Source organism: Marmota flaviventris, chromosome 3 (genome assembly GCF_047511675.1).
Source record: "Marmota flaviventris isolate mMarFla1 chromosome 3, mMarFla1.hap1, whole genome shotgun sequence".
In the NCBI taxonomy this organism is placed as follows: Eukaryota; Metazoa; Chordata; class Mammalia; order Rodentia; family Sciuridae; genus Marmota; species Marmota flaviventris.
Genome location: NC_092500.1, coordinates 132,596,904 through 132,611,392, shown reverse-complemented (window position 1 = coordinate 132,611,392; position 14,489 = coordinate 132,596,904). Strand labels below are relative to the sequence as shown.

The 14,489-nt window shown below is 42.5% G+C and overlaps 1 protein-coding gene across 1 annotated transcript in view; it reads right to left on the bottom strand.

The window, feature by feature from the left end:
* The window catches only part of LOC114081118 (low-density lipoprotein receptor-related protein 2-like), a 46,817-nt gene extending 37,384 nt beyond the window's left edge, over positions 1–9,433 (bottom strand). The window contains exons 1-6 of the mRNA XM_034635224.2: positions 9,418–9,433; positions 6,646–6,759; positions 3,814–3,933; positions 3,175–3,417; positions 2,229–2,342; positions 526–645 (exon numbers count right to left, since the gene is read on the bottom strand). Coding sequence (XP_034491115.2) covers positions 526–645; positions 2,229–2,342; positions 3,175–3,417; positions 3,814–3,933; positions 6,646–6,759; positions 9,418–9,433 — 727 coding nt within the window. The remainder of the gene's footprint in view (positions 1–525; positions 646–2,228; positions 2,343–3,174; positions 3,418–3,813; positions 3,934–6,645; positions 6,760–9,417) is intronic.
* Between the last annotated feature and the right edge of the window lie 5,056 nt (positions 9,434–14,489).

Here is a 14,489-nt window from a genome sequence, read left to right as displayed (position 1 = left end):
TGCGTATCACGTTCATACAGTATTCTTTGCAACAGTCAAAAGGAAGAAACAACTACTGGTGATTATCTACCAGTAGTCGGACACCATATGTAGTATATGTGTATTCAGCCTTAAAAAGGACAGATATCCTGATGCATGCTATTGACATACGTTATAACATGGATGAACCCTAAAGTCATTATGCTCCACGGGATAAGACAAACACAAAAGCACAATTACTATATGATTCTCCCTATGAGAGGTATCTAGAATGGACAAATTAGGTATCTAGAATGGACAAGTTAGTTAACCAGGGAATAGGGGGAGGGGAGTTGTTGTTTAACGGGGATGGTCTCTACTGGGGATGATAAGCAGCTCAGGAAATCCGAGATGGTAATGGTTGCACAACATGGTGCACATATACAACGGCATATGTTTGAAAATCACATGGTACATTTAAGAATGGTTAAAATGGCAAAATTTACATTAAATGCATTTTACCGCATTAAAAAATGTTTTAAAAAGTTGATTCAAACCAGTTCTGACCTCCACAGCTCTGCCCGTCGGGCTGCAACCACCATCCTGCCCTGCAGGAACACCGGACACCCCAGTGTGTGTCACTGCACTGGCCTTCACAGCCACCGTTCATCACAGAGCAGTTTTTACCTGGTGGAGACAGGAAGTAGTTCAAACAGTTGAATGCTGAGCCAATATTTATAAACTGTGTTGTGTACATACCTTCTAGGCCTGGTTGAGCAAGTGATGACCAGTTGTGACTGACCTTTGACCCTGCCCTCTGACCCTGCCCTCTGGCCTAGGAACATGGACCCTTCAGAGAGGAGTGTGGAAGAGCAAAAGATAGGAATCCCAGGAGCCAGGGAGCAGGAATTTCTTTCCAGGCCAACAGTGTGAATGATTTCAAGTGCTGGTGTTATTTATTATTCTTGCTCAGGGAACCAGAGACCTCTTATCAATGATTTTTTGGAATGCATGAGTCCGTGAGACCCCTACCTCAGGAAGTGATATACTGGCTTATGAATCCTATTGAATTATCATCCATGTACAACCAGAAGCCTATACTTTGTTCCACTGTTTATGCTTTTAGCATCTTTTAAAATTTATTGGTTCTTTTTAGTTATACATAATAGTAGAACTCATTTTGATACAATTATGCAAGCATGGACTAGATCTCATTCGAGTTAGGACCCCATTCTTGTAGATGTACATTTTGGTGGGACCCACTGTGACGTTTTCATATATGTGTATAGGAAAATCATGTCAGATTCATTCCACTTTCCTGTTCCTATTCTCCCTCCTTTCCTTCCATTACCCATTGTCTAATCTACTGAACTTCTCCCCTGCCTTTAACATCTCTAATCCATTTTCCTTTAGTACAAAATTTGTTTGGCAGAATTTTACAGTACTAAAGAGGTTTTGTCATATATATGTAAGACCATATTTGGGAAGTAACTAGGAGACAGATGACAAAAAGACTTGGAGAGAGACTCCCACATTCTCCTTTCCCTGGGAACCTGAACCACAGTGATTCTTGTGGTGAGAACCAGGACTTGTTCTCAAGTCAAAGCTGCTTCTCAGTAGCCACAGGAGTCCAGTCTCCATTAAATCCTTAGAGAATTTTATGTTTTTGTCTTAAACAAAATGATCTGGTTCTCAATCAGCATGACATGTGCCAAATGGTTAACTTGTCTTCTACAGGTTTGTCATTTTCTTTGTACTCAATTTGCAAAGTTGATTTGAGTCTTAAAAAATCCCTAAGCATAAAAAAAAACTGGACTAGTTGATTATATACAAGTAGTTGTGTGCCCTGGGGTCTTCCAGGGAGGGGTCCTTGTAGCAGAATCTCTGCATCAGTCTGGTTTGAGAACACCACTATAGATATTTAAGCCTAAATTGAATGTGTGGGCCTTGTTCTCATAACAAAGCTACAGACATTCAAAGACATAATCTTAGCTTTCTACCAGAATTTCAAAAGCAATACAGTTAGAAGTGTTTAGCTAAAGCTACAAAATGAGAATTAGCCCTCAAAGTCTGATAGCTTAGATAATATATGCTCACACTTGAAAGACCAAAGCCAGGGGCTATGACTGATAAAAGGATCCATCCTTGATATGTGTGAGATTTAGTCCAAGCAGCCTCTCAAAGAGTAGACCTCCATGGTAACTATTGCAGGTCCGCTGTTTAAGCCTATTTCCCACCTCCCACCTTAAGCTAAGCAACTGGTTTCTTACCACATGTGGTGGGTTCATCGGTGCCATCTGCACAGTCTGCTTCCCCATCACACATCAGAGATTCTGGGATGCATCTCCCTTCATCACATCCAACCAGGCCTTCTGGACAGGAAGCTGTGTAGGAAGTGAAGCATATTTTTTTTTTTCATTGAGACTCACAGGGAATGGTAGAAACAGACAATTCTTTCATGGATAAAGGGGTAATATTTCTATAACCTAAGACAATTATAGGTAAGAAAGTTTTATCTTTGCAAATAGAATTTTTTTCTATTTAAATAGAATTAAAACTTTAGATTTCATCATGAAGATGTTAAGACACCTGGGCAGTAGATGGAATTAGCATTAAACTGATTATCCTAGTTTTAAATAGTTACAAATGAAGTAGGGTTAGAGTTGGTCAACACTTGACCTAAAAGAAGTATTCTATTTATGAGATTGATTTACACTTTATCATAAAAATGTTAGAATATATTAGATATTAGAGTATAATCGATATATAGATATTATAGGTTTAATGATAGAAAAAAAATTAACTGGGATTGTGGTTCACCAAGAAGTCAGGAACAACTACAATGTGTATGTGAGGTCCAGAAGAGAAATGTAGTACTCGTTTTTGGGGATTTACCACCCTTAAGGAGGAATTTTTCCCTTCTACATTGGCTGCACAAGGCTGAGAGTCATCTGTCAGCTTTCCATGGGTTGGGCCATAACTGAATAGTGGGAACATTCCAGGCAATGCTCAGAGCATCCATCCCTCACAAAAGTTTCTATTCAAGCACTGTTTTACATTTCCGCAGATAACTACATGTTGGTTACTGCTAGGAAGAAGCATCCTGTTTTTAGATATAGGATGCAGCCTCAGTTGTAGGGATTAAAATGCAATTTGCATAAAGCAACCCACATAGTACATCTGTCCTTGAGACACACGTGGGGAAGCAAGGCTCACCACAGACGTGCTCATCTGAGGAGTCGCCACACTGGTCGATGCCATCGCACCTCCAGCTGTCCATCACACACACCTTGTTCTGGCACTGCCACTGCCCAGCCAGACAATGGCTCTGGGGGCAGTGTGCTCTGTCGGACCCTTCTGCACAGTCCTGATGGAGATCGCAGAGTTCCCCAGCATCCAGGCACCGAGACTTTCCTGGACACTGGACTTTATGGTCTGGACATGCTGTCACCTTCACGTCTGAAAGGCAGGAGTTGGCTTGGTGAGGCCGAACCAGTGTTCTATGGATCTGCTTCTCCACTGTACCTATGGGTTGCTCATGGGACTTGGTCTACAGAACTCTGAGAACTAAAAGAGACGCCAACCATTGGAGACACAGTCACAATTTTGTACAACTGAAGTTTCACCCCAAAGAAGTTTTCAAAATGTCAATGAAGCTCATAATCACTTTCATTTTGAAAAAAAATATAGAGACTCAGGTTAAAAACTCTCTTATAATACCAGAGACAATATCTATATTTAGCACATATGGCATACAGATGTTTAACGACTTCTTTATTTCATTTAATATTATATCAATAAATACTGCTAATGAACAGAGAAGATGAGAGAACATTAAAAATGTGTTCTACCCACCACAATCAACCTCATCGGAGCCATCCAAGCAGTCCCCAGCACCATCACAAAGCCAACTGACAGAAATGCACCTCCCATCGTCACACTGCCAGGCTTGTGGATGTCCACGGCATGCTTCCTCTGCAACCAGGGGTGGTGTTCAAGAAGAGGTGCAAAAGAAGATGAATTTGTCAAGATAGTGGCAGTTTTTAAATTGGGGTTTCATGGTGAGCAGCCCAGCCTAAGTCCTTAGCCCACTTCCTTAGCTTGAGTCCTTGCCAGAAAAAAATAACATAAGCAAAATAGAAATACAGGGAAAATTGGCCTGAAATTGTATAATTCTACCCTGACTCCACCTCTTGTTCAGCCCCACATTACCATACCTCTATAAATATTAACACCCAGACCAGAGGGCTATTGTCTCTCCCTCTGGGGACAGCCAGCATTCTCCATTGAAGGTGTGCTCATTGTTTTACTCTGAGATAGCCTGCATTCTCCCCTAAATGTGCCTCTGCTTTCCTAAATAAACCCGTCTGCTGTCTGTCTGGCGTGTGCTGAAATTCTTTTTCTGCCATGTACACCAAAGACCCTATTCATCCAGGAACCCCCCTACAGTGATATAAGGATCCCCAACCCTCAAGGGATGTGGTAGCATATGCCTGTAATCCCAGGGGACTTGGAAAGCTGTGGCAAGAGGATTCCAAGTTCGAGGCCAGCCTCAGCAACTTATCAAGGACTTAGTAAGACCCTGTTTCAAAAAATAAAAGGGCTGGGTATGTAGCTCAGAGGTAAAGTGCCCCTGGGTTCAATCCCCAGTCCCCAAAAAACCAACCAAACAAAACCCCCAACCCTCTTCTGCCCTTCTGAGTTCTCAGACCCAGAGACTCAACCCCCTCTGGTTCCCTCTCCCCAGGAGCTCCCTTGCCTCCTCTTCTTTCTGTGCTGTGGCTCCACACCTCTATCTCTGAAGCACTCCCGCAGTGAGGGACTCCCTTTTTGCACGTAGCCTGTACTGCACCACCCCCCAAAAAATGCATTGCTACTGAGAAAAATAAACAAATTTGGATTTCATATCATGTATTAAATTAGTGAAAGAATAATTACCAATTTGCCACTGGAGTTAACCCTGAATTTGCTTGTCCTTTTTTCCTCAAGATATGCTTGTCCCTTACCAAGGGACAGCTGCCCAGCAAACTAATAAGGTTTATCCTTCACACCATCCTGCTAGAACACAGTTGCCCAGCAAATCTTTCTGTGACAATGGAATCATTTTGTGTCTGTTCTGTCACATGTCACTAGTCACATGTGACTACTGGGCACTTGAAATGCACAAGTGGGCTGTGGGTATGGCTCAGTGGCAGAGCGTTTGCCTAGCATGTGCAAGGCCCTGGGTTCCCTCCCCAATACTGAAAAGAAAGTGGCTAATATAATACAATTGAGTTTTATTTAAATTTTGTACATTTTAATAAATTTAAGTCCCCATAGGTGGCTAGTGGCCAGCGCAGCTAAAGATCTAAGAAAATCTAGAAACTGTTGGTTCCTTCAAATATTTCCATCTAAGTATGCCTACTGGCAGCAAGTAAACCTAGAGAGTTAAGGTAAAATTAAAAAGCATGGTGGAGCATAGAACAAGGCATTTCTGTAAGACAAAAAGTTTCTTTCTATCTGTAATATTATGTGGTTGTTAGCTGTTCTGTTTTGGGGGATTTATTTTTGTTGTTGTGTTACTGTGCATGTGGTGTTAGGGATTGAACACAGAGCTTTGCACAACTCAGAGCTTTGCACATGCTAAACTCACTCTACCACTGAACTAGTTCCCCAGTTCTAATATCAAATATTCATGTTAAGTTAGCTGTAGTAACTGACCAGGAATATGCAGGTAGGGTAAAGAAAAGGGATGTAGTACTCACCAAGTACCTTGGGGTTTTTGACTTTTTCCTGAGGACTTTTTTCCCTTCCACAATCACAATACAAGGATGTATATAAGTCACCTACTAAGAAGTTTCCCACATATACTGGTGTTCAGGTGACCCTTCTGGAGCTTTGAGCACTTTGAACACAGAATACTTGAGCTTCATTTCAGCATGATATTTGCAAAGTGGCTGATGTGACTATTGGTTTTGTAGTTTTCTTTATGGTCAATTTGCAAAGTGGCTTTTTCATTGAACAAAGTCTCTAAACTTAGAAAGTTGAACTAACTGATTATATTCCAAACAAATTATGTGTCCCAGGGTCTTCAAGGGTTTCCTAAAGATAAACCACAGGATTACTCTAACTTTTGTATGTGGTTAAGTCTAAGTTGAAGGTGCGAACCTTGTTCTGACAATCTCAAGACACATCCCAGGCTCTCCCTGGGAAAGCCTACAACAATCCAAAGAATTCACCATGTCTGCCTACCCTTTAAGATGCTGAAAACCACGAGAATGGACACTTGTCAATCTAGTACAAATTGAGTATCCTTTATCTGAAATGCTTGGAACTAGAAGTGTTTCAGATTTTGGATTTTTTTAAAAATCTTAAGAATATTTACATAATAATAGATATGCATAATAATATGCATAATAAGAGATCTTGGAGGTGGAACCCAAATCTAAACACAAAATTCATTTATGTTTCATATACACTTCATACGTATAATCTGAAGATTATTATATACAGTTATCTTTAGTGCCTCTGCATTTTGACTATGAACCACAATACAAAGTCAGGTGTAGAATTTTCCACTTACAGTGTTGTGTTTGTGCTCAAGAAGTTTTAGATTCTAGAGCATTTGGGGGTTTTCAGATTAGGGATATACAACCTGCACTTGGCAATCAGGGTCAAGTTCACGATTGAGTCTTGAGAAGCACTTACCACACTGTTCATCAGTTCCATCTGCGCACTCTTGCTCACCATTGCAGAGCCAGGCCACAGGAATGCACTTTCCACCACATGCAGCTTGCCGCGTATTGTTACACTCTGCTTCATCTGCATTAGATGATCAAGAAAAAGAGCCACGAGAGTTTCTGGCTCCCTTGGGTACAAGAGAGTACCTTGTCATGATAAAAAGCAATAAGGGGTCATTTGGGAAGGTCTTCCTTCACCTCATTTTCAGGAAAACACCAGGGGAACTTAGTACCCCAAAGCCCCATGTGGGTTCACCAGTGAACTTCCAGGGAACCAGCTCTTTCTGGGGTCATGGAGTTGTTGCTGGAGGCTTTCTGTGTGCCTCCTTGTTTCCCTGTTAGAAAGAAGCAACTCACATTTGTGCACCCAGAGACATGAGGATGGTGCTTTCAGCTCTGGTTGAATCCCAAAGCCTTGGAGAAGGAATACTTACAAGTTTAGGCTCCAAATATTTGAGATGTACAGACACATCTCAAAATAACATTAGAATTTTTGATCCTACATAATATCTTTAGCATGCCTCTAATAGCCAGGATATATATATTTATAATTTTCAGTTATTTGCAAGAGAATGATTCATATTGTTCTATTCAAGCCGTGAACCTGTGTTTTTTTTACCTTTCCAAAATGATTGATGTTAAAAATAAGCCAGATACTGACAGTCCTCAAGGCGAAGCAATAGGAAGCCTAACTGTACTTCATTTACTACAGTGACCTAAGTTTCAGAGAGGAAAATCAATCGATTCCTATAAAGTATAATCCAAATCCTGTACTAGAAGGGTCTGCACCATGTGGAGAAGGCCCAGCCAGTCCTACTCTGGTGACAACTGTACACAGCTATGCCATGGAAGTGGACCACAAAAGGCTCCTGTGCAGATTACTCTTCTTGGGAAGGGACAACGTCCCAGTTCTGACTGGTGTCCCTTTGAGGTAGTGCTTTCCATATAGTTATTCCACATTTGATTTTTAAAGTCTGGAGTATAAAAAGACCAAAAATAAAATACTGAGTAAATATCACTTATCAATGGATAGCAGCTTCTCCACCACCTACTCACATTTCATCCAGCTATCTGGCTTAACTCAAGAACAAAACTATGAAATTCAGACCAGTCGATGTCAGCAACTGCTGCCATGGGAACACAGGCTAAGTCACCAGGCCACCTGGGTTAGAGTTTTGGTTAGATCACCTACTTAATGTTATCTTGGGAGAGTTAATTCCTCTCTTTGGACCTCAGTTTTAATATCTATACAATAAGTACAATAAGGCTAGTAAATAAGTGATCATAAGAGGAAGATTTAAGGATTAAATGAGCACAAAGCTGCTTGGCACACAGTATACCACGTGCTCATAAAGCATTAATTCTTTTGCTACCTCTTCCAGTAGCTCTTTCCAGAAGGATCTCAATTAGGGTTGCAGTCAACCCTCCAAGATTACCCATCACAGGAGTCAGAACTTGAACAGTATTTTGTCCTGGTGATTCTCAATCTGGGAAACAAAAATGCATAAGGATTCTACATACTATCTGCAGACTGGTCTCAAACCTTACTTTTATCTACATGGGGGCTTGCTGTAATTGCATAAGAAATGTACTTAATACATTTATTTATATATTAAATTCACCATAGCTTTCTCAGTCAATACATTAAGTACAATGATTACATGCTGTTCTAAAACAGACAATAAAGACGCCTTCATAGTAGGTTATGTTGGAAATCACTGTTTTGTTTAAAAAAAAAAAAAAAAGACAAATAACTTTAAATCCTGTTTCAGAAGAGTGCAAGCAGATAAGCCACAGCAGAGATACTGGACCATGTTAACAACAAATTCTGAGGGTTAGAACCTTCCTAGGAGAAAAACAACTGTTGTAAAGTGACACCTCCTCCAAGCTGTCAACAGTACCTTGACCCTGTAAATTAAAATGACTAAATCTGCCTTTCATTCATGGTGGACAATCAGGCATTAACAATCCCACAGGGCAGATGGTTTCATAAATGCTGAACATCTCCTACAGCTGACTACATCATCAGCAACTAGTTTGACCCTTGGGGAACAACGCATTTCTCTGCCACCCTGGACCCTCCTCCACTCAGCTCATCTGAGCGTTGGGTCTGCCTACACCTAAGAGACATCAACAAGTATAGCAAGAAATGCACTCCTAAGGCACTTCAGGCCCCATCACCCTTTTCCCTGGGATTTTTTTTTTTTTTTTTTTTTTTTGTTTGTTTGTTTGTTTTTGGCGTGAAGCGGCTCTTCACGAGGTCCTGACCTCCAAAAAGCTACATTTGTTGCCTGTCACACTAGGGCGCAGGTAAACGGGAGATCAGGGCCAGAAAGTGAATCCCACCCAGCCTGAACATTGAGGAGAAGGATGAGCCCAGAAGCAAAAGTGCCCGCGGCACCCCTAGGGTGGAGAGAGCTCCTTTTCCCACCTGCTGTGACACCGTTGGAAAAAGACACCGATTTCGCTGGCTGAGCCCACCTCCCCTCTCACCCACCTGCAGGTTTGTAAAGGGCCCTGCGACTCATCCAGGCGGCTACTCCTGAGGCTTAGCCTTGCCCACCTAGGACCTCCTCCATAACTCGCCGCCACCGCACAACGGGGCACCCAGCACCCTACGCTAGGTGCCCCAAGTTCTCTGCTTCCAATTCCTTCAGCATCCATCCCCAAAGCACGGGACACTTGTACCCTGCGCGGACGGTCCCTTCTGAGGGCATCCCCGCCCAAGAACCTCACTCACCCGCCTCGCTGTCCATCGCGATTAGCACCAGTGAAAGCAGAAAAAGAAGCTTAGGGCTCCCCATGGCTGGGCAGGAGACCGGGCGCCTCCGGGCTGGAGCGGCGCTCAGGGTGAAAAGAACCGGCGGGGAGGTGGAGGGAGGCGCGCGGCTGCGCCTGGGGCGGGCTCCAGTTCCCGCGTCCGCTGCTCATTGGAACGACTGGGGAGGAGCCCTGGAAGGATGGAGCTGGGAATTGGCGGCACTGCCGGGGAACACCTGCCCGGGAAGGACGTGGGCTGCTCGGGAGAACTGCTGCGCCCTCACATTGGTCTCTGTAGCTCTTTAGCGCTGAGAAGCGGCTGGAACTCCGTGTCCCCCACCTGCAACAGGAAAGCCTATTCAGGTCCTGGCTCCTGACAGACTTAGGGGCAAGGAAAGGGAGGGTCAGCGATATTTAGGTACATATGAATTACCCAGGAATCTTAAAGTGCTCAAGGTCTGCAACAGGACTTTAGATTCTAAACCCATCGCCCTCACAAGTGCTGTCTTTGTTGCTGGTCCTCTCATTTCATGGAAAAGCAAGGGCTTAATAACTCCAAACTGGAGCATCACTGTGGTTACAGGTCTCTGGCGCTGTTCTCTTGGAAATAATCCCCTCTTACCCCAACCCCCTTCCCAGGGCATCTAGGGAGAATCAGACCTTCCATAACCCAGGGTTTATGATGACAGCTGCCAGAGGCAGCAACCCTGTCTGGTTAATGGTCAGCCAACCAAGAATACAACACAAAAGCCCTGGAGAACACCATTCCCCTTTCAATCTGTATGGCTGAGAGAAGTGGGATGCTTCCAAACACTTGAAGGTGGACTGGAAGATCACATTTGATGAGTCTCAACCAGAGTCAGGCAAAATCCCATAGGGACATAGACTGTAGGGCTGGAAGGACCCTGAGGTCATCTTATTCAAACACTACTATTTATGAACGTGATGAGGGATAATTTTCATGGGCACTGCCCAACCTGTCCCCCTCACTAAGCTAAGCTGTGACACTCCATCTTCCCAGTATGCCAGGAGAGGTGAATGTCAGTTTCTTGGAAAGAACCTGATGGAATTAGAATTTATTATGTTAAATTGGCAAGGAACATTTATATTTTTGGGGAATGAGAGGCAGCAATAAAATACTAGGAAAAAATAGAAACAGAAAACTGAATTGCAAAGTGCCTCCTTAGATTTTATTTGCAACACTGTAGTCCAACAGCTTTCTTTAAAATCATACCTCCTCTTCATTTTCACTGTGGTTCCATCAAACTGCACTTGAAGACTTCAGAATGCCATATGCTCTGAAGTTTCCTTTAAATTCATTATATGCTCTAATTGCATACACCAATTTAAAAGACCTTCTGGTTTTAGCATGATTTGTACTGAAATGTTGATGCTTTGAAGCCAGATTATTGTAGATACCTAATAGCATTCAGTAACATGATAAGAGTCATCAAGAATAATAAGAATGTAGACCTGTTCTCTTCATATGAAGGCATTAAAACTAATGAAGTAATTAGCTGCATCCCATAGACCTGGATCAAATCTTAACTAAACGAGATTATATACTGTCTTTGTCAGTTTGGGCTGCCATAACAAATGACTTAACCAACAGATGTTTATTTCCTCAGTTTGGGACATTGGAAAGTCTAAGATTAAGGTTCTGAGGGTTTACTTCTTGGTTCTCAGATGGCTGTCATCTTAGCATGTTCTCACGTGGCAGGTGGTGGGGGCGGAGCAGAAGGAAGGTAACCAAGCTTGCTCTCATGCCTCCAAGGGCACTAGTCCCATAGTAACGTCTCCACCCTTATGATATAATTACATCACAAAGTCCCCACTTCTCGCAGCCCGGCTGGCTGGGCAAAATAACCAGGGGGGTGACGGAGCAACTTGTGTAGATTGATACAGCAGGAGTGGAAGCCGTTTATTGCAGGACAGGAGCGGTATTTATACATTCCACACAGCTTATCTAATTAGCATAAACTAGATACATCAGTCAACCAATAAGGAATCTCCACACTTAATGGCTCCCTGGCATTACTTCACAAACCACTCCCTCTGGCAAAATGCCAGGCACCATCCAGACTTGTTTACAGACTCTTACACACTTCCTAATACTATCCCATCAGGGGTTAGTGTTTCAACATCAGAATTGTGTGGGAAGGAGGTGAACATGCAGTCTATACCTATGTCCATCTATATGGCAGCCTTATTATTATTATAAATAGCATTGTCTCTTAATAGCTGTACCAGCTCAGAACGTCACAGACAAGTGATGCAACACAAATAATATTTATATTTGTCTTTAAATTACCATATTCTTGGACCTCATTCATTTGAGTCACATGTGTTCTCCTCTTCTTGTCTCTCTTCACATTCCACATTTCATCTTTTAAATCTGTTCTGTTAGCCTGTGGTAAGCAGAATGTCCCCTGCCCCACTTCCATCCATTCTAATACCCAGAACCCATGAATAAGTTGCTTTACATGGGAATGACACTTTGTAAACATGTTTAAATTAAGGATCTTAAAATGGGGAGATTACACTGGATTATTGTGGGGAGGGGGGCACAGCTCAAGCTATTCAGAAGAATTCTTACATGGGAAAGGGGACACAGGGGGGCCAGAGAAGGAAAGGTGATAATGGAGGCAGAGATTGGAGTGGTATAATTGCTGGCTGGATGTGATGAGGCAAAGAATGTGGCAAACTTCTAGAAGCTAGAAAGGCAAAGAAATGAATTCTCTCCTATAAGACTTCAGAAGACACACAACACCCTGGTGACTGAAGCCTTGATTCTAATACCCATTTCAGACTTCTAACTTCCATAATGTTAAGATAATAAATTTGTGTTGCATTAAGCCCCTAAGTCTATAGATGACTGTTATAGCAGCAACAAACTAATATAGATCCCCAGTGACCTTGTTCTTGTTCTTTTCCTAACTTTACTGTCCCTTCATTGTATCCACCACTAATTGCCCTGATTGTCTCTGTCCTCTAACGGAAAAGATACTCCCTAATGGTCAACAGTTCAGAGATCAGGAAGTGTGGGAGGTTAGGAGAGGCAAAAAGAGAAGAGCCAGTTCAGAATGATCCTCTTGCTTTTCCCCAGATGACTAAACCTCACAGTGCTTAACAACCTGGCTCCTGATATCTCCTCCAAGCTCACACCCCCAACAGAGACGTCATCAATGGCAATACACTATTCATTTCAGCACTTAACTAGACTTGGTCTTGAGGATCTTGAAATTCATCTGTTGATTTCTTTCCTGAAATTGTTTGATTGCAGTGACTGTTGATTTGTATTTGTTTGTGTTACTTGATTTCTCTTTCTTAAAAGTTTTAATGCAGGTTCCCTGTGGATAAGCATAGAAATTCACATCTTTGAATTCACTGAACATTACCAATCACCTAGTATATTCCAAACATCATTCTGAATACTGGGGATTCACCAATGAGCAAAGTCAATATATATTTTTTTAAATCTACCTTCATTCTAGTATAAGTGGCTGGCAGAAGAGAGGAAAACAGTAAGTTCAAATATTTTGTAGTTCGTTATAGAGTGAGAAACTCTTATGGAGAAAATGAATTGGGTAAAAGGAATATGGAGTGTTGATTGGGGGGAGGGATGTTGGAAGTCTAAAGAACATTGCCATTAGAGCGCTCACTGAGAAAGTGTCTTTTGAACAAGTAAATAAGATAAACTTCTCACTCCAACCATGAGAAACTAAAGACTTTGAATATACACATCCACCACAAACCTCTAGAAAATTAAATAAAACATAAGACCCAATTATTTTCAGACACACTGAACAACAGGGAGTTCAGAACTGTGATCACTGAAAGAAACAGATGTCTTACCCCAGCCCAGGCTTCCTGCTGAAAACGGAGTTTTGAGGCAAACTCATCCTCCTCTTCTGCCGGCAGATGACATGGGTCTGCCTAAGTTACAAGCCTCTGCAGCCATAAAGCACGCTGCAGCTCTCAATGATGGATTGGGTCTTTCAATGTTGCAACAAACCCCAGCACCGCAATTTCTTCTGAGTTCTTGTCTCTTGAATTCAGAATATGAAGTCCTGAGAGACCAGGATGAGCAATTCAAATGTGCACAGAAACCAAACTCCAACAGCACGAAAGTGAACCTAAAGGGATCACAGTTTCAGTGTGTTAGTCTAGGGGTTTATATAGCACTTGCTCCAATGCTATTGGTCCAAACTTATGCTAATCAGAGCTTGAAAAGGTATAACCCTAGTGGTCCAAAATTATGCTAATTAGATTTTGGAAAAATACTAATGCCATTGGTCCAAAATTATGCTAATTAACACTTGGAAATGTACCAATGCTATTGGTTAGCTTTGAATCCCAATGGATTTGCCTTGCTTCCATTTTCTCAACACTTCTCAGGAAGCTGAAGGTTGAGGTCCATGAATTGCGCATGCTTGGGTGGAAGAGCTGGATCTGGAGCTGCAAGACCACGTGCAGCTGGTGTCTGTGCTAGGACGGCAGGTCAATGTACCTTGGCTCGCCGGTAGTGTTGGTCTGTTCTTCTTATGCCCAAGCAGGCATGGCAGGGTCCGTGCAGCCTCGGCCCATGCTTGTTGCCTGCTGTCCAGCCCGCCCAAGTTGTTGTTCCACCACTCCACCACTGCTCTGCTGCCACTTGTCCCCAGGGACCAGTGGGCCAGCTGAGCAGCGTGGCAACTGGGGAGCCCTATCAGTACCTGGAGGCAATATCCAGACTAGATCCCAGGGAGAGGAACTCCAGACAGATCTGGGGGTCTCACTAAGTTAAGGAGGCAGAAATCAGAGTTCAGGGAGGCTAAAGAGGCTAGAATTTTCAGGTTAGGGTTCCAAAGTGAAGGAATCTATATAAAAGAGTTTCAGAAATCTGCATAGGAAGGGTGAACTTGCTTGTGTAGGCATAGGGTGAAACTCCATGAAACTGCAAGGATAGGAAGGAGAAAAGGTATTGGGAAGTTGTAACTAATTTACAATTTTTAAAAAAGGTTAGTAAACATTTAGGTCCCCTCCAACAAGAGTAAAAAGACTTCAGTAAAT